At 41.1% G+C, this 27,051-nt stretch overlaps 3 protein-coding genes across 4 annotated transcripts in view; 2 read left to right on the top strand and 1 right to left on the bottom strand.

The window, feature by feature from the left end:
- LOC133423685 (E3 ubiquitin-protein ligase RNF31-like) overlaps positions 1–8,360 on the top strand; it is a 31,848-nt gene extending 23,488 nt beyond the window's left edge. For both annotated transcript variants that reach the window (XM_061713968.1, XM_061713967.1), the window contains exons 16-23: positions 740–829; positions 947–1,061; positions 2,181–2,293; positions 3,062–3,175; positions 4,724–4,772; positions 4,919–5,015; positions 7,685–7,850; positions 7,940–8,360. In XM_061713968.1, coding sequence (XP_061569952.1) covers positions 740–829; positions 947–1,061; positions 2,181–2,293; positions 3,062–3,175; positions 4,724–4,772; positions 4,919–5,015; positions 7,685–7,850; positions 7,940–7,987 — 792 coding nt within the window. In that variant the 3' untranslated portion in view covers positions 7,988–8,360. The remainder of the gene's footprint in view (positions 1–739; positions 830–946; positions 1,062–2,180; positions 2,294–3,061; positions 3,176–4,723; positions 4,773–4,918; positions 5,016–7,684; positions 7,851–7,939) is intronic.
- Positions 8,361–10,015: 1,655 nt separating this feature from the next.
- Positions 10,016–21,972, top strand: irf9 (interferon regulatory factor 9). Its single transcript, XM_061713969.1, has 10 exons — positions 10,016–10,075; positions 10,438–10,535; positions 11,684–11,806; positions 11,876–12,056; positions 14,721–14,854; positions 15,005–15,089; positions 16,792–16,851; positions 16,936–17,325; positions 20,094–20,209; positions 20,297–21,972. The coding sequence occupies exons 2-10, from the start codon at positions 10,479–10,481 to the stop codon at positions 20,519–20,521; spliced, it is 1,371 nt and encodes a 456-aa protein (XP_061569953.1). The 5' UTR covers positions 10,016–10,075; positions 10,438–10,478; the 3' UTR covers positions 20,522–21,972.
- On the bottom strand, positions 21,764–25,575 carry emc9 (ER membrane protein complex subunit 9). Its single transcript, XM_061713970.1, has 6 exons — positions 25,439–25,575; positions 25,081–25,298; positions 24,103–24,179; positions 23,918–23,987; positions 23,739–23,833; positions 21,764–22,261 (listed from the first exon to the last, which is right to left on the bottom strand). The coding sequence occupies exons 2-6, from the start codon at positions 25,273–25,275 to the stop codon at positions 22,081–22,083; spliced, it is 618 nt and encodes a 205-aa protein (XP_061569954.1). The 5' UTR covers positions 25,276–25,298; positions 25,439–25,575; the 3' UTR covers positions 21,764–22,080.
- Between the last annotated feature and the right edge of the window lie 1,476 nt (positions 25,576–27,051).

Genomic DNA, 27,051 nt, shown 5'->3' with positions numbered 1-27,051 from the left:
TCAAAATATTGATTTTATTCACTAAAAAATAAGAAATGTCCGCCGTGTTTTTGGATTCAGTCTGCAAATGACGCTGAAAAGCATTCTGGGAAATTTTTGGTCCCTAGATCACCGAGTCAGCATTTGAAATCGTTCGATCCGAAGGGACAATTCATAGCCACTACCCTCGTTTTCTCCACTCCCCCTAGGTGGACAGAGGAATTGGGACACCACTACCCTCACGGGAACGCGCAAAATTAAGGGGAAGGGATGAAAACGAGGGGTAGGGGGAGTATTGGGACAGGGCCCTAATGTTTATCTTAAATTTTTATGTACAAAAAATTGGTAAAATTAGATCCCTGGATAGTATGCAAGGGTTCCCGAGTATTGAAATGTTAGGATAACTTTTGTATGTACTCAAGTCATTTTATTGTAATTATTTGAATTGGATATACATTCCCTACTTCACTGTAAGATTAATTTAAAGCTTTTCTTAATAAAATTATCTAATTAATTCATCAGCTCTCATAATTTGTCTTGTTTGCACAGGAAAAAATGTGGCTAGTGGAAATTCTGATTGGCTGGTAACTTCAGAAACTCACCAGCCACATTTTCTGGTGATCGAAAAGTAAATTTAGAGCCCTGATCCACACATGACCCCTCGTTAGTTGTGGGACTGGACCCCCACCTTGAATCCTCCAGATAAGGGCTGATAAGGCGTCAGGCAGCTGTGTGACCCCCCCCCCCCCTCTGCTTTCAGTGCACCTCCGGCTTCATCAACGATGGGAACCAGCTCAAGGTCACCTGCCCGTCCTGCCGCAAGAGCTTCTGCGCTCAGTGCAAAAAACCCGTGAGTCTTATCTCCCTCTTCTTCCTTCACAGAGCGTAGGAGTCACCCGGCTTATCCGGGAGTAGACTAGAGAGAAAAATGCCTGGGAGGTTTAATGAGAATGTGCTCTGGTCCCAGTGGGAGCCGCAGCACCAGGACGTTTCCTGCGAGCAGTTCCAGCAGTGGAAGAGGGACAACGACCCGGAGTACCAGAAGCAGGGCCTGGCCGGCTACCTGAGGGACAACGGCATCAGTGAGGCCTCTCTCCTTCTCCCAGCAGCCTCTGGGTCTCGCCTAACGCCAAACTCTAACCTAGTACATGATCAAGTCTTAAAAAGTCTTACATTCCATTTTGCTAAAATAAAGCCTTTAAATGTGTCTTAAATCTCAATCCAAGGGTCTTCATTTTTGAATATGAATTTTAAAAGGATTTTATCCAGTCATCATTAAAAAGTTTTCTTACACTTTGAAAAGGAAAAGTTTATTAAAAAGGAGGAGAATTAAATCTGTCTACCAGTTGTTGTTAACGCCTCAGTCAGTGTTGCCAGGTTGGGCGGGTTTCAGCCCAATTGGGCTTCATTTGACTTTGGGCTGAAAAATATAGGACTGGGCAGGTTGATCAAATTTGGGCTGTTTTACATGGGTTTACATTGAGTTTGGACTGGAACCTCAGCCAGATCTGGCAACCTCAACCTCAACGCTGGATTTCTTAGTGACTGACTTAAATTTTCTTTGAAAATGGTATTAAAAAGACTTAAATCTCAATCCAAGGGTCTTAAACTTTTTAATGATGACTGGATACATTCCCTCTAAAATTAATTTCATCGTTTTTGAGGAGAATCTACTGCGGAGGTTCTAAATCTGTGTTGCAAGGTTGAACAAGATTCAGCCCGGTTGGGCTGAAAAATATATATTCGGGCTGCTTTTCCTGGTTTTTGCTAAATATTTAGGAGAAATTATAAAAAAAAAAAAAGGTTTCAATTATGGCAGAGAAAAGTAGAAACGTACAAAATAAACTCACTGATATTTGATTTGCTTCAATCTACTCAATTAATTTGTAGATTTGTTTGGAGCCTGAACTTTTTTTGGCTTTATTTGCCTATGACTTTAAATTTATTCCGCATTTAATAACTTAGGGTTTTAACATAGAGAATGTATGATTCTGTTTTTCTTCATTATTTCGTGACTTGTCTTTTTGGTCTTAAATCTTGCGTGAAAATGCTATTAAAAAGTCTTAAATTTAACTTGGTTAACCCTGTTATGCACATCTGTGAGTATTTGACCGTCGGAGGTCCCAAGCAGGGGAGATGATGTTCAACAGAACCGTGAGATTCTGTTAAGACCCTGACCTTTGACCCGTGTCCTCCCACAGCCTGCCTGGAGTGCGGGTTCCAGTACGCTCTGGCCAGAGGCGGCTGCATGCACTTCAGCTGCTCCCAGTGCAGATACCAGTTCTGCAGCGGCTGCAACAACCCGTACCACACGGTGAGCTCCCGACCCGTCAGTCCAACCGCTCAACAAATGTTTAACAACAATTATGTGGAGTCCGGAGCAAACGGTGGAGTGAGCCTTTAATCTGCTGTCTGTCGACGCCGTCGGGCGCCACACCCGCGTATTAAACCTCACGTTAAATATTGTCCTACTGTTGTTACAGATTCCAGGATATAAGAAGTAATTTGTGTCACTCAGACTCATCTCCGTTCTGTTCATACGACACTTCTTTTCCACGTCTATGTAGGAAAGTGTATCCAAAGATGGTTCTTCTTCTTCTCCCAGCCCCAGAGCAGATCCTCGCGTTTCTCTTTGTAACTTTGTTTTTAATTGATGTGAACCTAGCACCCAGCAGCAGCCACTAAACCAGAGCAAACTACTGAAAACATGGACATTAAGTATCTTTGTTAGAACATTTCGTCTCGTTTTTGTCAATGAAAATTAAGACACATTTTAGCAGAGTTTTTATTTTGTAATCTACATTTTAGTCTCATTTATATTCCTCTACGATATTGTATTACCGGTATATATTTAATTATCGTTATCGTCACATGACCAGCATTTTCATTGCGTCTTGTTTTCCGATACCAGAGACAGTCGGCAGTTTATAAATACGGTTGTAAAGGTGCAGCTGTGATTTCTTCAGAAGAGGTTTGAAGTCATGATTAAATGTAAAAAGGATCTTTCTTAGTAAATATAAAGTTGTAGAGAAGGATAAAGGTGATCTGAATGAACATTACTGGAGGTTCTCTTGTGTTGCAGACGGCGTGTAAGGCGGCCCAGTGCAGCTACCCCGGGCTGCACGCCCACCACCCGCGGGACTGCCTCTTCTACCTGCGGGACTGGGAGCCGGCGCGGCTGCAGGCGCTGCTGCAGGTGAGTCGGGGGTCCACAGTTGCTTTGGTCCCGACGGATTTAATCAGTCAGTTTTATTCCAACAGCTGCTTAAAGATGCACATTTCTTGTTTTTTTGTTTTTTTTCAACTTTGTTTTTTATTAGGCAACTTCTACGGTGGCCGAGACCCGCCATTGCTGAAAATAAAAGTAACGCTGCAAACAGAAACAAACGCCGCTGCAAATAAAATAAACGCTTAGCAAATAAACGCTGCAAACAAATATAAACGCCGCTGCAAATAAAAGAAACGCTGAAAATATAAAGAAACCCCGCTTCAAATAAAATAAAAAACAACGCAAATAAAAAAGCCACAACGGAAGTGAATTACCCGGGGCTGTTTTTGCCGATGCACCGGTGTTTTTATGTGAGAGGTGTTGTTGTTTTTGTTGTTTTTATCATTAATAATAATGCCAAGAATAATCTAAAGCGTGGGTAACAATAGTTATTTGTATGAATGTGAAGTTGAAGCTGTGTGTGGTTGTCAGGGACTTCTCCTCTCACGTAAAAAACACCGGTGCATCAGCAAAAATAGTCCCCGGTAATTCACTTCCGTTGTGGCTTTTTTATTTGCGTCGTTTTATTTTCAGCGGCGTTTCTTTTTATTTGCAGCGTTTCTTTAATTTGCAGCGGCGTTTGTTTCTGTTTGCAGTGTTACTTTTATTTTCAGCAATGGCGGGTCTCGGCCACCGTAAACTTCATATAGAATACAATATCCACGTATTACAACTGTTTTTTTTTTTTTGTTTTTGTTTTTTACACACATACTCAGCTGTTCCATACATATAAAAAAAAAATACAGTATATCCCTATCCAGTATATCCCAGTATATCACACATCTCCATATACATAAGTATTCACAGTAGCAGCATAAAGGCATCATCGGACAATACAAACAAAAACACACGTACAACAGGACATCGACAGAAACTACATTAAGGGACAAGGCAAACCTGAACTGGGAAGTGTAGGATAACAAATCTAGAAATGACCGAATTATAATGGTTTGAGTCTATTGCTTCATTAATAGGGGCATTGCAGGGCTCCATCTCTTACAAAATATATCCAATTGCAGTCTCAAAGAATAAGTAATTCGCTCCATTTGGTAGATGTCCCTTACTTTCTCCACCCACAAATTGTACGTGGGCGGGTCTGGTTTTAGCCAATTTATAGTAATGCATTTTATAGCCGCTGTAAGTAATATATGTAATAGATATGTTTTGGCTCTGCCCACCAAACCCTCCGGTACAGCTCCCAGCAGCATCACCACAGGGTCGACTGTGACAGGCTGATCGAAAACTTGTTTTAATGCTTCAGATATCTCCAACCAGAAGGGTTTTAATTTGGTACAGGTCCAGAATATATGAGAGTGGTTCCCGATGTTTGCCCCACATTCCCTCCAACATGCATTTGAGTAATTTTGACCCAGTGTGCCACTATTTGAGGTGTCCTAAAGAATCTAGATATTACTTTCCACTTAAATTCCCTCCATTTCTTGTTTTTTAAACCCTGTTTTGTGTTTGCTTCCCCAGAGGAACGGCGTGGAATTCAACACCGACCCTTCAAACGGAGCTCAGACTGGTAAATAACATTTTACTGCGATCAGGGAGTGGAGGAACAGTAACCCCCCGTCGTTGCTCTCTGGTGCCCCGGGGGGGCTGGAGCCAGATCTTCCCTCAGTATTTACATACTTTCTGGCTGCGTCACGGAGTTTGTTTCCCGCGCAGACTCGTGCGGCGTGATGGAGCAGAAGGACGAAGCCGGCCACCAGGTCGACTCCCCGTGTGGCATCGCCACGCAGCCGGGTCAGGCTGGGCTCTGCGAGTGAGTGACTCTCCATCCGAGGAAAAAACTAAACTCTGATCAGCCAGAACTTTCTACTTTTAAAAGTCTTTAAAGTCCTAAATTCCATTCTCCTAAAACAAGGCCTTTTAAATGTCTTAATTTGTCTTAAATCTCAATCCAAGGGTCTTAATTTTTTTTAGAGGGATTTTATCCAGTCATCATTAAAAAGTTTTCTTACACTTTGCAAAGATATAGTTTATTTCATCGTTTTAAGGAGAAATAAACATGTTTACCAGTTGTTTGACACACGCTTGATTGACAACGCCTCAGTCAGTGTTGCCAGGTTGGGCGGGTTTCCAACCAGTTGGGCTGAAAGATATAGGACTGGGCGAGTTGATAAAATTTGTGCTGCTTTTCTTAGTTTATACTTAATATTTAGGAAATTATTAACAAAAAGGTTTCCATTATGGCAGAGAAAAGTAGAAACGTACACAAGAAACTCACTGATATTTGATTAACTTTAATCTACTCAATTTAATTGTAGTCTTGGTTTGGAGCCTGAACCTTTTGGGGCTATTTAGTGGTGCTGTGAAGATTCATTTGCTTATAACTTTAATAATTGACGGTTTTAACATAGAGAATGTATGATTTGGGCTGGTTTTTCATTATTTCGGTGGGTCAGATCTGGCAACCTTGACCTCGGCGCTGGATTTCTTAGTCGGCGTAGTCTCGATAAGAAGCAAGCAAATATGGGTAAATGGAAATTTAGAGACAAATGGATCAAAAATTCCAGTTTCTCTGGACATTAGGTTCAAAGTGTGTGACTGTGTTTTTGGTCTTAAATGTAGTTTGAAAATGGTCTTAAAAAGTCTTAAATTGAACTTGGTCAAACTCGTAGCCGCCCTGTTTCTAGCAACTGATTTACTTTAAGCAAGTCTGCATCAGATTAGATCCCCCCCCATCTGGACTCATGAGGTCAAAGTCATTTATTTGAGTGGCCTGAACCGAGAAATGATGGTTTGTCGCTGCATCAGCAGCCCCGAGGTGCGAGGAGTTGTTTCTGTTCAGACTTGATCAGGAAGCAGGAAGCAGATCAAGCAGCAGTTCCAGATGCTCAGGATAAAGGCTCATTTAAGCGAATCCTAGTAGCATTAACTAGTTGTTTCCCTGCAAGCAGGGTTTTGGTGAGTCAGTCCTGATGCAGTTGGAGCTGCATCAGGATCGGTGCTCCACTCACTCAATCAGCAGCTTCAACAGGTCGTCGAGCAACGCTGAACCAGCTAAAAAAGAATTCAAAGATCTAAAACTGGCTTTGAAGTCCAAACTCAGACGTTTAAAATGTAAAGATTTATAAAAGAAAAGATCGTCATTTAGAGAAGGGCGGAGGGTTTGAGCAGCACGACGGCAACACAAACCTAAAACTTACTGTAAGCAAATCAAGCCTGTGTTATAAACTCAGTTAGTAAAATAAACCGGAGAGATGGTGACTTATCAAACCCTCGGATTATCTCTGTAACACCTCAAACTGACGATGGGAAGCTGGTTTGGGATCAATAGACCCGACTTTGGCTCGACGGCGGGTACGAACACGCTACCTGACTCAAGCCCACATGCCTGAACTCGCATCAATAACAAGGACCTTGTACTCAGAAATGATCTCCAGAAAGCTGCTCTGAATAGATCTGCTGGTAAACACAGTAGTTTTATTGTGGTTTCCGTGGCAACGCCTCGACCGGCAGCTGCCCTCGGCTTCACAAAGACCCGGTTCTTTCTCTCAGTTCATCATTCAGCTGTTTGGGTCTCAGCAGCTGTTTACAGGAGAACGCTGCCCAGAGCGTCTCCGAGCCCCACGCATACGCAGCCCGTCGTGGAAGGACGTTGATCGGGGCGCCCGCGAGTCCTTAGAAAGTACATTTTCCTAAAATAAGGCCTTTAAATGTCTCAATTTGTCTTAAATCTCAATCCAAGGGTTTTAATGTTTGAACCTTAATTTTAAAAGGATTTTATCCAGTCATTAAAAAACTTTCTTACAAAAGTTTAATTAATCGTTTTTAGGAAAAATAAACCTGTTTACCAGTTGTTAGACACCTCAGTCAGTGTTGCCAGGTTGGGCGGGTTTTCACATAATTGGGCTGAAAAATATAGGACTGGACGGGTTAATAAAATTTGGGCTGCTTTTCCTGGTTTTTACTAAACATTTAGGTGAAACAAAAAGGTTTCCATTATGGCAGGGAAAAGTAGTAACTTACACAATAAACTCACATTTTATCTGCTTGAATCTACTCAATTTAATTGTAGTCTTTGTCTGGAGGCTGAACTTTTTGGGGGCTATTTAGTGGTGTTGTGAAGCTTAAATGCTTATAACTTTAATAATTTACAGTTTCAACATAGAGAACGTGTGATTTGAGCTGGTTTTTCATTATTTTGGCTGGTTTTACATCATGTTTGGGCTGGAACCTGCCAGATCTGGCAACCTTGACCTCAGCACTGGATTTCTTAGTTGGCATAGTCTCAAGACGAGGCAAGCAAATTTGGGTAAATGTAAATTTAGAGACAGGTGGCTGGAAAATTCCAGTTTCTCTGGACATTGGGTTCAAAGTGTGAAACGTTAGTTTGAGAATGATCTTAAAAAGCCTTGAATGTAACTTGTTCCAGCCCGTAGCCGCCCTGCTGAAGTAGCTGCTCACTCAGGTGTGTCCTTGTTGCAGGAAACACTACAAGGAGTACCTGGTGAGTCTGACCAACGCCCACACGCTGGACCCGGCGCCGCTGTACGACGCCCACGAGCTGGTCCGGGCCTGCGAGCGCTACCAGGTGGACACGCAGAGGGGTGACGGCGAGGAGGACAACGCCTACCACGCCCGCCTGCTCCAGGTGCAGCGCTGCAGCTAACGCAGGCCGTGCAGCCATGCTGCAGCCCAGCTGCAGCCGCCACTAACGCCTGTCCCGTTCTCCACCCGCAGAAGCTGACGGAGGTGCCGCTCGGAGACAAAGTCCCCCGGAAGAAGTGAAGCATCCCGAGCATCTAAGACGGATCCTCAATCCTGCTGATCTCTCCTCTTCTTCCTCTCCTCCCTCCATCCCTCCCCGAGGGGCGGTTTTCTCTTTCCGGTTCTCAGCCTCAACTGTTGACGAGCTTTTAATTATCTGCAGATTTTTGTGGCATCTCTGAGCTGTGAAACATTGCCGTCCCTCTGGTTCTGCACATCTTATCCCCTGATTCGTGCCTTATACTCGCAGAGATCCGGACTTTGAAAGTAAAACATTTGAGATCCTTCTGGAGCCATTTTGAGCAATAAATGACGAGAAGCTGATATCTGATTTTAATCATGTTGGACATGTTTTCTTTGGATTCCTGTTGTTAATAAATTTGGTTTAAAATCAGCTCAAGTGATGATTTCTGTCTGGGTGAATTAACTTTAAATGGTTTTTGTGTTGTGAAATGGAGATGACGCATGGACGCCGTGGTTCCCGGCTGCTTTCGGTTCCGTCTCTGATGTGAAAGGGAATAAAGTCCTCAGGACATACTTTTCAGCTTAGTCAGACGCGCCTGCGGATCCACAGCAGGATCAACCCGAAGCCTCATGAATCACAACAAAACTGGTTTTGCTCTTTTCTGTTAGCAATCAATTATATCAAAAATAAAGTCTCCGAGGAAACATCACAAGTAAGGTATTGATCAGATTAATCACTAAACAAAAATGCACTGCAGCCTATTAATAGCTCTTTTTTCAAACTAGTTTTTTCAAATGATACCAGCCTGATTAAGTAACAATTCTTACCTAAAAAACATCTCAAAATGTGTTGAATTAAATATTGAATTACTTTATCTTATATGAATTACAATGAAACTCTATACTAGTGTTGAGTTTTATGGATATTCTTATGTTATAAGATTCCCAAATCCCCTTAAAATCTGAGGTTTGATGCCACTAAAGTCTGAAAGTTGATATGATCATTCATCAAATGTTAATATATCAGATATTTTATTTGTTTTGTATTGATTGGAGTGCCTTGAGATGGCATTTGTCATGATTTAACGCTATATAGATAAAGTTGTATTGAATGTGGCATGTGAACTTTTAAAGTTCACATGAATAAATCTGTCATAAATGAGTCTAATCCAGATCAACTGTCCTCTTATACGATAAGTGACTGTTTTTATGGAAGCGTAGGCTGCAGGATCACTAACCTGAGGGAGTTAAGACTTTGATTGTATGATTCAGTGTCCGGTTGTTCTTCCTTCAAGAAGAAAACTGAGCAAAACCTTGCTGGGAAAATCCAGAAAAGATCCAGTAAACCTGAAATGAAGACCATAAGGCATTTTAAAAACAAGAAAAAGACAAACCCAGCATTAAAACTTCTGATTTTAAAGATAAGATAATCCTATATTTCTACCTCAATGGGGAAACTCACATTGTTCAGCAGCAGTATATCAATACTTGATACTTACACACATGCAGGGAAGCGGTAAAAAAGTAAAAAATATATATAATAATTACAAAATATAGACAGTATATACAGTACAGTTACACAAAACAAAAAAAGAATACAAATAAACAGTCAAAGGGAAATAAACATTCATACCCGAAAAGCAGTAAGAGGAAGTAAAAAACGTATTGGGTCCTACCCTTGTTTCTATTAAAATTTTGCTTGAAAATAAAAATAAGTTGTAATGTTAACATTGTAATGGAAATAGGAGTAGTGCGGAAGAAAAAAAAAGTGCAAAAAAAAAGCAGGTAGAATGTGTGTGAGGTAGACAGACAGATATTGCACATATGGTTATTAGATTAATAATTAAAGATTATTTTAATATGGACTGGCAAACACACACTTTTTTAAAAGAGCAAATAAATAAAGTGATAAAGCAACAGCAAAATAAACATTAAAAACTTACTTCAGCCCTGTAAAATGTACCTGCATGTGTTTATTATGGCCTGTAAGCGCGTGTCCGCTGTCGCCCCCTAGCGGCCGCGCCGCGGCTGCTTCTGCAAAGTCACGTGATTTCGGGGAAACAGCGTCGCTGCCTGAGAGACTCAGCAGCGGAAAACTGAGCACAAACTCACTCAGCCCGCAGACCTGCAGGAAACGCAAGAGAGGTAAACGAAACTTAAACTTACTTCCCCAAACCAACACCTTACCATCTATTTTTAATGTATTTATTAATGTGAGCGATTGCAGCGGACGTCCTCGCGTTTATTCCTGTTTCTGGAGCCGAACTCCGTTTAAAATAATTAAGAAATAAAACGCCCCATTGCTGAATTGATTGAATATGGATTGACGTGAAACCTAAATATGAGTATTGAATCGTTGTTTTTATTAATTCGGCTGCATATTTAGTACAAATTGTTGCTTGGTTTCATATTATGATTAGTGTAGTTCTTTTATTTATCAACACTTTGAGCGCATGTGACGTATCTGATCATTTCTGATGTTGTTTTGTTGTTTGTGTGTTTCTCAGTCTCTGTATCTCCGAGACAGCATCTTTTTTTACGAGGAGTTATGGCAGGAGTAAAAATGCGCTCCACTCGCAGACTGCGCTCCTGGATCGTCGAGCAGGTGTGTGTGTGTGTGTGTGTGTGTGTGTGTGTGTGTGTGTGTGTGTGTGTGTGTGTGTGTGTGTGTGTGTGTGTGTGTGTGTGTGTGTGTGTGTGTGGGGATAGGAAAGGGAAAGAGTCCCATAAACTGATTACGTGTGTGGGAGCAGAGGAAGTTTTATCTGGCTGAAAAAGTAAAGGCTCATGTTGCAGAAAAATGTCCTTGAATGTGTTTTTACAGGTAAAACATGTATTACTCTTTAATTAATTTACTTCACTTTATCAATTTGTCCCTTGAACACTGATACAAATATTGTGCTTGATCTACTTAAAAAAAACAAGTCAACTTTTTGCATGAGATTATTATGTAGATCAAGAAAGACTAGTCTTTGTATAAACTACTTAATTTTTTGTATGTAAATAATACATTTTGCAAGTACAGTCAACTATATTGTGTTAAGTTTACTTTAAGTTGACTTTACTTGCAAATGTGGCAAGTAAAGTAAAGTTGACCTTTTTTGCAAAGCGTATCACAATTCACATCAAATTTGAGCATATTATCAATTACAGGACTGTCTCAGAAAATTAGAATATTGTGATTTTCTGTAATGCAATTACAAAAACAAAAAATGTCATACATTCTGGATTCATTACAAATCAACTGAAATATTGCAAGCCTTTTATTATTTTAATATTGCTGATCATGGCTTACAGCTTAAGAAAACTCAAATATCCTATCTAAAAAAATTAGAACATTCTGGGAATCTTAATCTTAAACTGTAAGCCATAATCAGCAATATTAAAATAATAAAAGGCTTGCAATATTTCAGTTGTTTTGTAATGAATCCAGAATGTATGACATTTTTGTTTTTTTAAATTGCATTACAGAAAATAAAGAACTTTATCACAATATTCTAATTTTCTGAGACAGTCCTGTATAGTGCTGAGATATTTGTAACTGGTCACTAGTTCAACTGGCTAGTTGTGAAGAATACTACATTTATTGATTTAACCTAAACAGGTAGGGGCCAACGAGACCCTGAACCCTGCACAGGTTCAATCCTGAGTCACCTGAGAGGCTAAACTTCATAAATTAATGAGATTAATAAAGAAATGAGTGATAAAAGGGCTTGTTGTGACTTTAGGACGGTGTTTTTGGGACTTTTCCAGGTGAGCAGTGGTAAATACCCCGGCGTGATGTGGGACGACGAGGCAAAGACCATGTTCCGCATCCCCTGGAAACACGCCGGGAAACAGGACTTCCGCAAAGACGAGGACGCCGCCATCTTCAAGGTCAGCATCGGTGCAGGTGCCCCCCAGATCTGAGGGGAGCCCGACTAAAACCTCTGTCTGATCCTGCAGGCGTGGGCCGAGTTCAAGGGCAAGCTGACGGACGGCGACCAGGACAACCCGGCCACCTGGAAAACGCGGCTGCGCTGCGCCCTCAACAAGAGCCCCGAGTTCAAGGAGGTGCTGGAGCGAGCGCAGCTGGACATCTCCGAGCCCTACAAGGTGTACCGGCTGGTGCCCATCAGCGAGCAGGGTGAGGGCACACACGTCTGCAGGGATCCATGCTAGTTAGGAACCAGAGAAAACCCTGGTGAAGCTCGCAGATCCACCACGTTGTGAAGGAGAGGCGTGCGTGTAGTCTAGGTCTGGGGATTGATTCAAATGTCAAGAATCGATTCAATTCCGATTCTTAAGATTCAGAATCGATTATCAAGATTTGATTCGATTGGATTCTGATATTGATTTGGGTTAGTGTTCTTAAAACAGTTTTTTGAGCTTTGAGCATGAATTATATGACTGTAGTTATGCTAAATATTACTACTAGTATTATATTGAGATTAAACAGCAAGTATTGGCAGCTAATGATGCTGTAAGGACCAATCAGCTCCCAGAATGCTGATAGAACTGCTTTCAGAAACATTGTGTGGGTCAGAATTACCAAACAGATCCAGGGAGGAAACAGAGACGGATGAAATCGGTTTTATTTTTTCCCACATTCCGTTTTTATTTGTTCCATTTTCGGTCTATTTTGGTTTTTAATTTTTGAGCATTTGGTTTTTAGCATTTTTTGCAAATGTAACCCCAAGACAGTATATAAAGTAATGAACTATAGACAATTTATGCAATTATAACCTAACACTTTAATGTTTTCATACCTTTAAACATATTTAAAGGCAAAAACATGGCACCAGTTATTCCTGTGTCCAACAAAACAAAAAAATAACCAAAAGTTGTAATGTACATAAATAAATCAATAAAAGAAAAAGAAAAAAAAAAATCGATCTTTAGACATATGAATCGATTTTTTAGGAATAAATATGAGAATCGATTTAGAATTGGGAAATCGATTTTTTCAACACAGGCCTAGTGTAGTCGTTGCTTTCAGATACATATTAGAGTCACCGGTGACACGTGCAGCTCACTCGACACCCGACGGCTTCGGTGACGAACGCAGTTTAGGCCTCAGAGAGAAAAACACCTGATTTCTGTCCATATTTAAAGAAACCCGGTGTAATTTTGCGTTGGGGGCGTCAACGGCGTCCGCGGGCGGTTTCACATCAGTCGACTTTGAACTGCTCGACCTGAGAAAGTGTTGCCCAACCAGGAGTGGAGGGAAGGTCAACTTCAACACGACGGCCTGTCAGTCAAACTGCAAGAGGCGGGCAGCACAGTTGTCATGGCAACATGTCAGCCCATCATCATCATCACTGTGTCAGAGCCGTTTCCTGCATCTGGCTGGAAGTTGTTGTCGTTATGACGACAGAGCCTTGGAGGAGCATCCCCGAAGTGTCAGACACACCCACCGCCAAGCGTTGCCATGGCGATCACCTTGTGTAAACCTCACCGGTAGCAAAATGAGCTAAAATCGAGTCGTTAACGTCAGGAATTAAGATTTAAAATCCAGGTTTAGGGGTCAAGTCCGTCTGTGGCGTCGGGTGGAGACGTTCACGCCGGTTTCTCTGGATGGGTTCCTTGCGTTTCGTTCTCCTGTGAAGTCCTGGACGGTGTTGGATGACCTTTAACCCCCCGCGGCCGGTTCTTCTCCCTGTGCTGGAGGAGTCGTTACAGGAGATAGTTGTTGCAGCAGCATCCTCCCTCTCCCTCCGCTTCTCCGGATGAGAGTGTTAATGGAGCAGACGGACCCACAGGGCCATTACGGGCCGACGGAGGAGAAACCAGAGCCGTCCTGAAAACTTTCTAAGGTTTTATTGACGTCATTATCTACTAATGGAGATATTAACTGGGAGATGCTGCCAGAGTTTTAGTCCATCAGAAACTCAGTTCACAACTCGTTCCACTTGCAAACCAGCTGAGAACCGGTTAGTTTTTCCATAGCTCGGGTGCTACGGGGAGCCACGTCACCAGTTCTTTGTCAGTGGGAACAGAAAACCCGGTTCCAAACTCAGCACTGGCCCAGAACCAGCAGATTGGTTTGGTGGAAAGTGTAATAAGTGTAATAATTTACACGGAGCTGCAGTTGATCGCCTCTGATCTGACCCGGACCTCCGGCTCCTCCAGACCCGAGTCTGCTTCATGGTGTCTGATTCACTCAGTTACTCATGTCGGCGTCGGACCTTGACATAGATGAGACTCGAGTCACCGCTCCCGGCCGAGGACGGGCTGCGGTTTGCTTCCCTGCTGCTCGCTCGGCTGCAGACTAAATGCTTTCAGATCCTCCTCCGCTTTTGGAAACCAAATGAAGGATTTGTTTATCAGCAGGAAACTCTTCCACGGGCGCTCTGGATCGCTGACGAAGTTTATTGTATTCACACACCTTTATTGTGAAATTTGACATCAGTGAAATAGATATTTTCATTTACGGTATTTAGTGTGACAAACATTGAACTAATACACTCTTAAAGAGCATTAGGTGTCATTTAAAGTGATTTGTTTTTGTCCTTTTATGATTAATTTGTTAAGTATTGCTTCTCAAACAGACTCAAGGACATCTGGCCACTAAAATGTATGAATAATTTTATCTTAAAAGGGAGGAAATATTTGAAAACAACAATTAAAGTACAACCACGCCCTTCAAACTTTCAGATAAAAAAATCCAGGTCTGAAGCAGCCTGGAGGGTGTTTTCAAATGAAAATTATCTCCAATGGCTGTTTTTATATCAACAAAGCAAACAAAGAATCTGCTGAAGGAGTGAAAAGCGGGAGAGACAAAAAGCAAACGTGCCTGTTGTGTGTGCAGGTGTGGTGATGCCCGAGAGGAGAGGACGAGAGAAAGGCAGGAAACTGAAGAGGAGAATCAGCAGCGACGAGTCGGAGACAGACGACGTCAGCGGGGTCAAACAGATCAAAACAGAAGAGGTCACGTCTCAGCTTGTGAGTTCATGCAGACGTGGACCGCAGGAAGGAGGAAGTGGCTCCTGCAGAGCCTTTTCAGGCCCGACCAGCTCAGAAAAGCTCTTTATGTGGTTGGAGGGTGCAAACCCGACCTGGTGGGGTAAAAACGCCTCTTTTTCCCGCCCGCAGCATGTAGACGAAGCGCTGCTGCAGAACGGCGAGGCGGCCGGGACAGGAGGAACCTCCCAGTGCACCACCATCGTTCAGAGAGAGGGTGAGCAGCAGCAACAGCACCGTCCCGGCTCCTATTTACCAAACTGATAAAGTTAGTGTGTGATTGCAAATGAGCTGGATGTTTCATACCACAGACTTCCTCTCCACACCGATATTTAGTCAAATTCAGGCTGGTATCGGCAATACCGATTCAATACTGATACAGATACCGATACATTGTGCAAATACACCTAATGTGCCCCGTAAATCTAAAAAAAATTGGTGTATTTTAGATCAAGAATACAAGACAGAGTCACTTATTTAATCTATTTATTTTAAAGTCAGAGGTTTACTGAGGTAGTGGCCTCATTCACAATACAGCCCAGCTGTTACAACAGAAAAACAAGAGTGTTTGAAAAAGGTGTTTCCATCACTAAAAAAAGATCCGAAGTAAAATAATAAAACCATTAAAATAAAGAGAATAATAAACAAATTTTAAAAGTAGTTACTAGCAGTTTGTCATTTAGACAAAATCTGAATAGTTTAATTACCTTCCATCGTGTTCCTGTTAATGATATAAATGACGACAAATGACTGAAGTATCAAAAGTATCGATATTTTAATTTGAGAACTGATTTTAGAGCATACAGATCTGATATCGGAAGTATCCATATTTCAGTATTGATCCGCTCATAACTAGGGCTGGACGATGTGGCCAAAACTTGTATCACGATATAATTTGCTAATTCTTTTTGTCGGACAAGAAATGTTTAGGTTTTTTAAATACGTGACATGTTTCGGGGATCAGATAAAACCTAAGAATTTCTTCTCCGACAAAAATAATTAGCAAATTTAATTGTAAAGCCATGGATAAAATGAACTTTATTAAATCATTGTATCACAATATATATTCTTAATTTCAGTCGATACAATATAATTCCAATATCGATATAAACAATATAGAAGCCTCAAGCCAAGAATGCCAACAACAGATGCCGGTAATACAAAAAATTATTTTGCCAAGTCTCTAAACTCCTCCAGAATAACATTTTAGAAATAAAAACTGTACAAATAAATAAATGAATGTTCACCTTTTCTTTGTATTTAGCCTTCAAACAAACAAATAAGACCGTCAAATAAACATAAAACTGTGTTGCTTTGTTTTGTGTTCGGCTTGAATCACCTCCCCGTGAACGTCAGTGAGTAAAACGCTGTAATCAGACTGTAATCTATGCGTTTAAAACACATAAACGTTATTGATTAAAAGTATATCGTGATTTATATTGATATCGGACTATTGTCCAGTGACTGGTGCCGTCTAGCGGCGTAAATAACTCATGACATGAACCTGGTGATGCTCGGATCAAATATTTAAGATGCTCCAATTAAAAAAAAACTCTAATAAATAATAAAAATGAATCACTCAGACGTACCAGAGCAAACACAGGCGAGACAGAACTAATAACAGAGCTAATAACTCACCGAGACGGCGCGGCGCCTCACGCTCCCCCCGTCTGGACTCCGTGGGGTTCTTCTGCACGCGGGACAGATGTGACGGCGTCTTTAATAGAAAGCAGATCCTGCACGACTCCTTCCAGTCAGCTTGGGAAACACGGCTCGGATGATCAATACCCCCCCCTGCCCTCGTTACATCACCCGGTTCTGTTATCAGTCGAGCAAACAACCCCGTTGCCAACGACGACAGGCCATGACGTCGTCCCAGAACCACCCGCTGATGTTCTGACCTTCTCTTCCCTCCACAGTGGAGAACGAGATCCGGCTGGACGTGCGGATCGAGGAGAGCGTCACCGCTCCGGCGGGAGGTGAGAGGTCGTCCACGTCTCCCCGGCTTCCAGGTTGGGTCTTAAGTCCAGGTCTGACCCGGGTCTCTTGTTCCCGTCTTCCAGGCCAGGACTCCTTCCACGTGGCGATCCACTATTTAGGCCGGGAGGTCGTCAGGCGGCAGATCCAGGGCAGCGACGTCCGGATCACCTACCTGCCCGGGTCGTCCATCCCCCCGACGCCGGCCGCCATGAGCAGCAGGTTCCCGCGGATGCTGCTGCCGGAGCCGCCGCAGGCGCTGCCGGCCGGCCCGGAGCTGCAGGCGCTCTTCACCCTGCTGCCCTTCATGGAGAAGGGGATGGTGCTGACCTCCACGCCGCAGGGCGTCTACGGGAGGAGGTTCTGCCAGGGCAGGATCTTCTGGGCGGGGCCGCACACCTCCACGCAGAGCCTGCACCGGATGGAGAGGAACACGGAGCCGGTGCTGCTCTTCAGCAGAGACGCCTTCAAGCAGCGTGAGTGTTGACCCCATCCCAACGCTGTCCCGGGTGGAGACGGCCTCCCACATCCCATTACAGCGGTTTGGCACCTGTCCTTTATTGTGATATGCTGCCCCCGTGTGGTCAGAGGTGGAACTGCTACAGAAACTGGCTTTAATATGAAGCCAGCATCAACAGGACTGTCTCAGAAAATTAGAATATTGTTATAAAGTCTTTTATTTTCTGTAATGCAATTAAAAAAACAAAAGTGTCATACATTCTGGATTAATTACAAATCAACTGAAATATTGCAAGCCTTTTATTATTTTAATATAGCTGATTATGGCTTACAGTTTAAGATTAAGATTCCCAGAATATTCAAATTTTTTGAGATAGGATATTTGAGTTTTCTTAAGCTGTAAGCCATGATCAGCAATATTAAAATAATAAAAGGCTTGCAATATTTCAGTTGATTTTAATTAATCCAGAATGTATGACATTTTTGCATTACAGAAAATAAAGGACTTTATCACAATATTCAAATTTTCTGAGACAGTCCTGTATGAAATATCCATCCCCAAATAAATCAGCTGTATATTTGCACCTAATCACCGATTTTAATTATGAAACAAAAATGTTAAATATTCCAACTGCAGCATTTTAGTTGCCACAAGTGACCGTAAATATCTTGTGTCGTCTAAAATCTGTGGCTGTGACCTATGGAAGCAATTCTGTACCATAATTCAAATTAAAATGGATTAGCAAAAATGATTTGATCATTTTCGGAATGAAGCCGCATTTTATTTTTATTTTTATGGGGACCACAATTTGTAGACGGTCCATAAATTTGATTCCTGCAGCCAGTTGCATATTGACATCTTTTGTGCAGTTTAGAGTCTCGTTTTGATGACAATGGGCTTGTAGCTTGTTGTCTATGTCTGGGTGGTTGGACAGAGGCAACATTCATGCGTTTACGTCTCTTAATTTAGGAGTTTCTGACCGCAGAGGTGGGAATCTGCGAATATCTGTCCAACTTTACTGGACCTGCACAACTCGCGTTTGGAGATCAGTCAGAGTTTGTTTTGTTTTGTTCTCAAACCTTTATTTTACAACAATACAAGGTCTGGCATCAAGAAAATAAGAAGATACATTACAAGACATACATTGAATGAAGTCCGTAGGATATTGCAAAGTAACATAAATATGACAGTAAGTTAAATTAAATTAAATACAACTAAGTAAGACATTATATTTCTCCAAATATTCCTCCAATTATGTTAGCCGTTTGTATACATTTTTTGTTCTGAATGTTTAATACCTTCAAAGTAATTCTTGAAACCGATTTGAAAAACTGAAAAAATTTGGTTTTATGTGGAATTTTGCAATAAGAATAACCAAGTTAATTAAGTGTTGCATTTTCCCATCTTTATTATTATAGTATAACAATATATTTTTGGCATTCAAATGTATTGGGGTGTTGGAATAGGATGTGATGTAAACTTCAATTTTTTTTCCAAAGAATCTGGGAAAATGTACATTCAAAGAAAAGGTGCCTAACTTCCACTTCGGTTTTACAAAATACACACCACCAATAGTGACACATTTTGAGACAAATCTGTTAATAGATTAAATGTTATGGATACTTTTATATTGAACTTTGTTATAGATAGCATATTTATGTGGAAGGAGCCATGTTATGTTCCAGTTAATGTCAGAGAGAGAGGGAGAGAGAGGAAGAACACACAAATTTTCCTCTAGGCGTGATTTTCTTTTTCCTGAAGAAATGATTCCTTATATAATTATTATTACAGTGGTGACTCATGATGTTTATTCCATTAATAAAGTCAGTCAACTTCCTCTGCCCCATACCTTACAAAACAACCTTTTATCAGTTGGAGAATGGAGAACATTCAGACTTGGGACTGAAACGGACGATACTGACGTCACTCTCCTGCCTCACTATGGATTAACAACTCAATTTGAATTATGTTATCTTTTTGCGGGACAGGCATGAAAACCAAGAAGCAATGTCCTTCTTTCTTTGTCATTTTAATTAAGTCATACTGTTTGTATGATTTATTATTCATTTTATTTATGATTTTGAAAATTTTAAATAATTTCTGCTGATATATTTTCAAATTGAATTTTGTATCATTTTTGCAAGACAATTTTTTCAAAATTAAATCTTTAATGTCCTTTTTCTTTATCATTTTAATTAAGTCACACAATGAGCAGTGGCGTAGAAGAAAATTAAAATGCAGTTTGAATAAGTTATTATTCATTTTATTTATGAGTCAAAATATGCAGCTTTATTAATTTTTGCTAATCCATTTTAAATCTGAATTATGGTACAGAATTGCTTCCAGTTTCCCCCACCACTGGTTTGTTTGGACGGTTCAAGTCACCTTTCTTTTTCATCTTTTCCATCCAAACAAGAATCTTTGAAACTTCACGTTTTCAAATTAGCATTTTGTTCACATATTGATTTTTGTCTATTTTGCTGTAAATCAGAGTTAATTCTGACTAAATGGACATTATCTTGCACACACAAACTTCGCAGTAAGACCTTATTCACAATAAGGAAAGATTTGGCCTCTTTTTTTTTAACTAAGTCGCCACCTGCTGGCCACTCATGAGAAGTGCACATCTACAGCGTTTCAGCAAAGAGCTGAGAGAAAAGGGCTTAGGAACTTATATAAATCCAACTTTCAAGATGTATTTTTTCTGCATTTCAAGCTGCTGAAGTTATAGTTTATGTAAGCGGTAGTTGATGTGTGTGTAACTCACGGTCTCCCGGCCTTCAGAGCTGGACCACTACTGCTCCAACGGGGGCGAGCCGCCGCAGTGCAGCTTCATCCTGTGTTTCGGGGAGGAGCTCAGCGACATGGAGGACGCCTCCAGGAAGCTGATAACTGCTCAGGTAAACATGCCGTATCACGGCCCCCCCACCAGTGTCAGCAGAGGTGATAAACCAACGTAAAGACACCTTCCCTCCTCCCCTCCGCAGGTCACGCTGCCGTGGGCCGAGCAGCAGGTGCGCAACGCCAAGTCCATCTTTGAATCCATCTCCGTGCTGCAGTCTCTGGCGAGCCAGTCTCCTCTGGGGGAAATCACGCTGAACCTGGTCTCGGTGCCCGACCCCAGCGCCGACTCCACCTGCACGACCATCCAGGACCCCTCGGGGCTTTTCCTCCAGAAACAAGACACACCTGCCGTGTCGATCCACATTTAAGGAGCGGATAATAACGAGGAACTGCTTCACATCATCTCTGTAAAAACACCCGACTAGTCTTTGTGATTTCTAGCCCTTTTTTATCCCATTCAGTGAATCTCTTCATCTTCTGTATAAAATATAGTCATGGATATGTTTGATTCTGCAAACTGGAAAAGGAGGAAGAGGCCTGGGAAAGTTGGAGGGAGGAGCTACCTCTCCATGTTTTGTTCAAGTATCAACAGAGGCAGCGTCGTCTACAAATTGCCTACCCTACCTTTAATGACCAGTGGAGTAATCAACTTAAACATTGCACTTGTACTCGGACAAGAACTAACTTTGGGATGCACCTTATCTCCTGGTGAAGATCTGGAAACACTAAAATCCAACTAACACTTAGGAGTCTTTTCCCAAAGATTATTAAGAACCAGAAATGTTCTTGTGCTTTCTTTTTTTTTTCGTAGTTACGGTGCTAAAGACTCAAAACTGCAGTCGGGTCTGAACCCAGACAGATGAGAAACTGCAGTCCTAATCAAGTCTTTTATCCACATCATGTCAAATACCAGTTTAACCATAAAATAAGGGAACGCACATCATTTTAACCTCATATGTCATTAGATTTGTAGCTGTTCCGTGTATTTCTGTGTAATTTCCTCTGCAGCCTTTGTTTTTAAACAGACATCAACACTTACTCTTTTATCCAAATGTGAATAACGTGTTTTGTCAATGAGAAACTGTCCGGTGTCGTCCACTCAGCCGGACCTGCAGCCGCTTCAGCAGAACCTGATCCGCCTTTTGAGAAACTTCCTCCCGACACGTTGCTTTATTGTTATAAATGGTGCAACAACTTCGGGGCGGAGCTTCTCTAAACTATTTAAGGGGCACACATGAGCTCTTTTCTGCTTCAGAGTTTAAACCTCCGAAGACCTGGAGGTGTTTAACAGAGGAGGAGCCTGAAGTTATTAAAGGTTATTAAAAATAGGAAATAACACAGATAATCCCACTTGGACCAAGCTTTCTTGACTAACAAGGCAGTAAATGTTGGATTCAACAGTCATGTGCAACTCGAACACAAACCCGTGAGATGTTTTTAAACTGCCTGAACTCCAGCCTGGATCCCGAGCATCGACCCGGCGGTCGAACCTGAGCTCCAACGACGTCACGGTGGCGGCAGGACCTCTAGTGAGCTGCTGGTTTCTGTACATTTGGTTTGTTTCAGAACCCCGACGAAGCAAAAACAAACAAAACCAGACCAGAAATAAAGCACAAGAGAAGTGTTGTAGTGTCAAAAGTGATTTTAAGGCAAATTAGTCCTTTTTTTGTTTTAAATCATTAGGATATTGAGCTGGGAACATTTAGGAGTGAGGGGGGAGATTAACCAAGATGTAAATATTTTGTTATTTATGTACGTTTGTCTTCGTTCAGTCAAGTAAAAATAAACATCTACGTGGACCCGTGTGGAGTGTTTGTTTCTGTCGGGTTAAAACTAAAGTATTAAAAGGGATTCACATTCAAACAGGATGACGACGGCGCTGGGTGAGTATAAATAAGGGTTAGGGTTTGGGGTTCAAGGAAACGCCCTAGATGTTGCCGTTGACGGGCGAGGAGAGCTCTGCTATTCTGGTGTTGAGTTTCTGATTGGTCCAGTCCTTTGTGATGTCGTCCAGGTGGCTGTCGAAGTCCACCAGGAGGCCGTGGTCCCCCGAGTCCAGCATCTGGCCGGCGATGGCCCGGGTCTCCTCCCACTGCCGCAGCATGATCCTGAAACCAGACAACAACTGGTGACTCTTCCTTTCCCGTGCAGTCACGACCCAGGTGGGACTCTTCTGGGTCCGTGTACTTCACGGCCATCCGTTTTTTGTTTTGAAATGACAAAATAAAAATAGAGAAATAATCCAAAATAATCCATTTCCCGTTTTTTGTTTTGATAATACAAAATAAAAAATGGAAAACGGAAAACGGATCGTTATCCATTATCCGATTTCATTGATGTGTTTGAAAATCGAAATTGGGAATTCAAATAGCGAGTGGAAAACTCTTTTCTCTATTTCCTATTCGTTTCCAAGGATACTGAAAACAAGGATTGGACAAATGGGGGGATTGCACATTCGCAGTAATAAATGAAGAAAGTTGTTTCTGGTTCTTTTGTTGATCAGATTGAAAATGAACAGTTTTAGATTTTTTTTTAATGTTGAAACAGAAAATAAATCAAATATGAAACCTGGGTCAGTGTATCTTTTGGTCATTGGATTTTTCCATCATTAGACAGGGGGGGGGAATAGTAGCCTAGAGTGGCTGGCTCGAATTTGATCACCTCTCAACGTAAGACTATATTAAATTCTCTGTGGATTAATGCTCCACCTGCATCAATTGGATCCTCGTCAAAAGGACATGTCATGTTCGTAGCCTAATAGTAGTGAAAAGAAAAGTTGTAACACTGATTTTTTTTTTTTTCTAATCAATGAAAGACGGCATAACTGCCTCAACTGCGCTCTTGGTTGGTAAAGAACAGCTCATTTGCGCGCTTGCTTTGTAAATGCCAGCTTCCGGTGCACGAATATGAATAAACGGTTGTTTTTGGTTCGTTTTTTCGTTCCTGTTGACTAGTGATTTCATTTTTCTTATATGAAATAGAAAACGAAAATAAAAGCGTATTTTGAATCTTTGTGAAATCATATTAACACAGAAAAAGAAAAAATGCAGTGTAATTCAATATTTGTTTTTTGTTTTAAAAGGAAAATCAAATAAACCAATCGTTTTTTGTTTTTTGATTCCCACTCATGATGGAAAGATCCAATGACCAAAAGATACACTGACCAACCTGGGAGTGAAACATGAGTTTAATCTGTTATCTGTCTTCACTCCGTCATGAAACTGCAGTGATGTTGTGACAGTCCGTTCAGCTGCAGCGTCCAAAAAAAAGCAGCGTCCAATCGATAACATGTACTGAAGTCTAACATACTGCCCCCCCCCCCCCCCCGTTGGAAACGAATAGGAAATAGAGAAAAGAGTTTTCCACTCGCTATTTTAATTCCCAATTTCGATTTTCAAACATCAATAAAATCGGATAACAAATAATGGTCCGTTTTCTGTTTTTTTTTATTATCAAAACCAAAAATGGGAAACGGATTATTTTGGATTATTTCTCTATTGTCATTTAGTCATTTCAAAACAAAAAACGGATGGCCGCGAAGTACACGGACCCTTCTGGAACCTTCCGGCGCCAGCCGGCTCTTACGTGTGCTTGTCTTTGAGGACCCATCTTGAATCTTTGCGCTCGTACATCACGATCGGAGGAACCCGATAGTCTGGAGACATCTTCCCTCCGTCGAGCTGCGAGGGAAAACAGGACAAAGTGACTTTAAGAGCCAGCTCTCGTTTTAAGATGTTAAAGACGACAAACGCAGCGGCTCTTACCATCAATAAAACCGCATTTTCAAACTGCTCAGCGATCTTGTCGGCTATCTTCAGAGCACACGGCGTCGGGCTGTCGGGAGACATCAAATACAACAATAATCAACATTAAATGTGCTTAAATTAACACGATCAAGTACATTTTAAACATCTGTAACAACTGGAGGCGTTTATTTCTGCAAACTCACCTGCTATCTGAGGCGCAGGCGTTGGCTTGATAGTATCCCACGATCCTCTGCTGCGTCTGTGAACACCACACATCCACCTGAAAAGGAGGAAAACACCTATTAAAACATACTCCCAGACTGAATTAAATCACAGAAAAACAAGGATCCCAGTTCTCTGAGACGTTGGTTTAAAAATAAAATAAAAAAAACGTTTCGACAGCTCGGTTACGACAACTCGGTTTCTTCAGCTGCTCACTTGAAGAAGTGGTTGGTGGATGCAGACGTCATGATGCAAGATGTATTTAAATCTGATCAAATCTGGAAACACAGTAGAAAGGAGCTGCCCCTCCCGAAAGGCAGGACTGTGCGTAGGGCCTCATCTTCCAGCGGGACGTATGCTAGCGCATGTGACATATATAAACATCCACTGGCCGGCATATGTGCCAACGCGAGGCGTTGAATTTTTTTAATTCAATATTTATTTCTGATTACATGTTTTTATTTATTTCAGGTTGAATGTTTTTATTTAATATTTTAAAAATGTATTTCAGGTTGAATCTTTTTAATTCAATATTTCTGGTTACATTTTTTATTTAATATGTTTGTATTTATTTCAGGTTGAATTTCTTTATTTAATATTTTTAAAAGTTATTTCAGGTTGAATTTTTTTAATTCAGTATTCATTTCGGGTTGAATTATTTAATTTAATATTTGTTTACTTATTTCAGGTTGATTTTTTTTAATTCGGGTTGAATTATTTAATTTAATTTTTTTGTATTTATTTCAGGTTGAATTATTTTATTTAATATCTTATTTCAGGTTTAATTTTTTTATTTAATATTTTTGTATTTATTTCAGGTTGAATTTTTATATTTAATTTAAAATATCTTATTTCAGGTTGAATTTTTTTTTTTTTAATACATTTCAAGTTGAAATGTATAACCTGGGCCAGGGGTTTGTACCATGGATCTATTATAAGGTTTGTACCATGGTTTGTACCTGTGTGAGCGCCAGCTGCGTGATGGGGGCCAGAGGCAGGTGTGAGTGCAGCAGCGGCACGCAGTCGGTGACGCCCACAGCGCCCCCCGGCGGGCTGGAGGACAGCAGCAGCCCGTTGATGCTGCAGCGGGGGAACACACAGGCGTGCAGGTACATCTTCACGTAAGCCCGACAAGAGAGCTCCACTTCCCCCATGACGACCACCGCGCAGAACACGACTGTTGAACACACACAAGATGAAACATTTAATTATGATTATGCATGCATTCGCAGCGTCTCCCCCCAGGACGGAGCAGCAGAAACGCCTGATGCTGCAGAGCTGTGTACGAGCATTCGGGGTGGCTGGATGCGGTCTTACCTGCTTAGAAATGTAACTGCAGCCCCGAAAATGCAGCTTTGAGGAGCAAATATTACTCAAATGGTTTGGGATTTGAGTAAGACGTTGACACTTCAGCCCGACTGACAGCAGCTGCGTTCACACTCTGGTCCCGCCCAGGAGGAGGAGACGGAGCTGCTGATTGGCTCAGAGCTCAAGCACGGCTCAGTCCGATTGGAGGCTGAACCTGTCAATCATTTCTTCAACGGTGGTAGCGTTTTTAAGTTGCAGGAGGTCGCCCCCTAGAGGGAGGGAGGGATGTAGCTTTTGAAACGTAGGATTTGATATTTGAGATACACAGACACACACACATATCAGAGCTGCCAACTTTTCAAAAAACCTTTGAGTGAGTACAAAGTGTAATGCAATTCAAGTCATGGGTAGTGTATTTTGGATCAAATACTCAACATCCCATATCAATTTTAAATCGTGGACCTCAGAGAAACCTCAGATAAAGCCTCAGGTACCAATCTTAAACTTTCACACTATTAAAATAGGGGCTTTGTTGGAGGAAAAAAATAGGGATATGTTATACTGTAATTATTTTAGCTAAATATTTCATCCACATATTTCATCCACAGGTTTTCAAACAGCACTCCACTGTTTTTAAATTTTTTAAATGATATTCTTACTTTCAAAAAAATCCTTAAAACATAAAAACTAAACAAGCCATATGTGTATAGGTTTAATTACTTTAATTCCAGATTAACTCTTTTTTTAATTATTATTTATCACCTTACTCTCTGTCTGATTTTGTTGCTGTTGTTTATATGTAAAATATGCTTGGTCTTGTTAGTTACATCTTCACCAAAATATTTGTTTGACTATGTAATCCTAGATTTTGTCATTTAAATTGTGATTGAATAAAAAAAACTTTGTAAAGCACTTGTAATTTAGCACTAAAGAAATAACAGTTTGCTATTCTTATAATATATGGTTAAGTGATTATTGAAACGTTTTATTTATTTTAGTTTTCACATGCTCCATAAATTAAGGCATCCATAATAGGGATTGCAGAGCTGCCAACTTTTCAAAAAACCTTTGAGTGAGATTTTGTCAGGTGTGCCCAAAATGATGCACGCAGCCACACAAGTTGGTGGCTCAGATATCAGAGAATTAGAATTCATTTGATGTTGTACCATGCAGTCTGGTGTAGGGTTAGGTTTAGGGTTGTTTAATAACTCTACTCTCAGTTACAAAAACATACTTCAGTTGCACACATTTCCTGAATTTGTTAAATTCAATTCAATTCAATTTTATTTACAGTATATAGCATCTATAATTCAATGGAATACATCTTACCTGTTTGAAGTGCTGCTCATCCAGTCATTTTCTTTGGCCTGTTACTAAAAAGAAAAATGTGAATAAATAAACAATGCAATGAGGTCATATTTTGAGCATGCAATATATCATGATGTTAACAAGGGGCTCTCATACTGCTCGTTATGACAGCTTTCATCACACTATGGCGGTCTCATTTCGCCTACTTGCACACGTCAAACAAGCAGTTTTAAGTATATAGTGTAGATAAGACAAAAGGTCAGAGCACTGAAAGTACCCAGACGACCCCTTAAAAACAAAAAGAAAAATTATCT

The sequence above is a fragment of the Cololabis saira genome, chromosome 22 (genome assembly GCF_033807715.1).
Source record: "Cololabis saira isolate AMF1-May2022 chromosome 22, fColSai1.1, whole genome shotgun sequence".
NCBI lineage: Eukaryota > Metazoa > Chordata > Actinopteri > Beloniformes > Belonidae > Cololabis > Cololabis saira.
The sequence above is the reverse complement of the archived record's forward strand: the minus strand, read 5'-3'. Positions and strand labels throughout refer to the sequence as shown.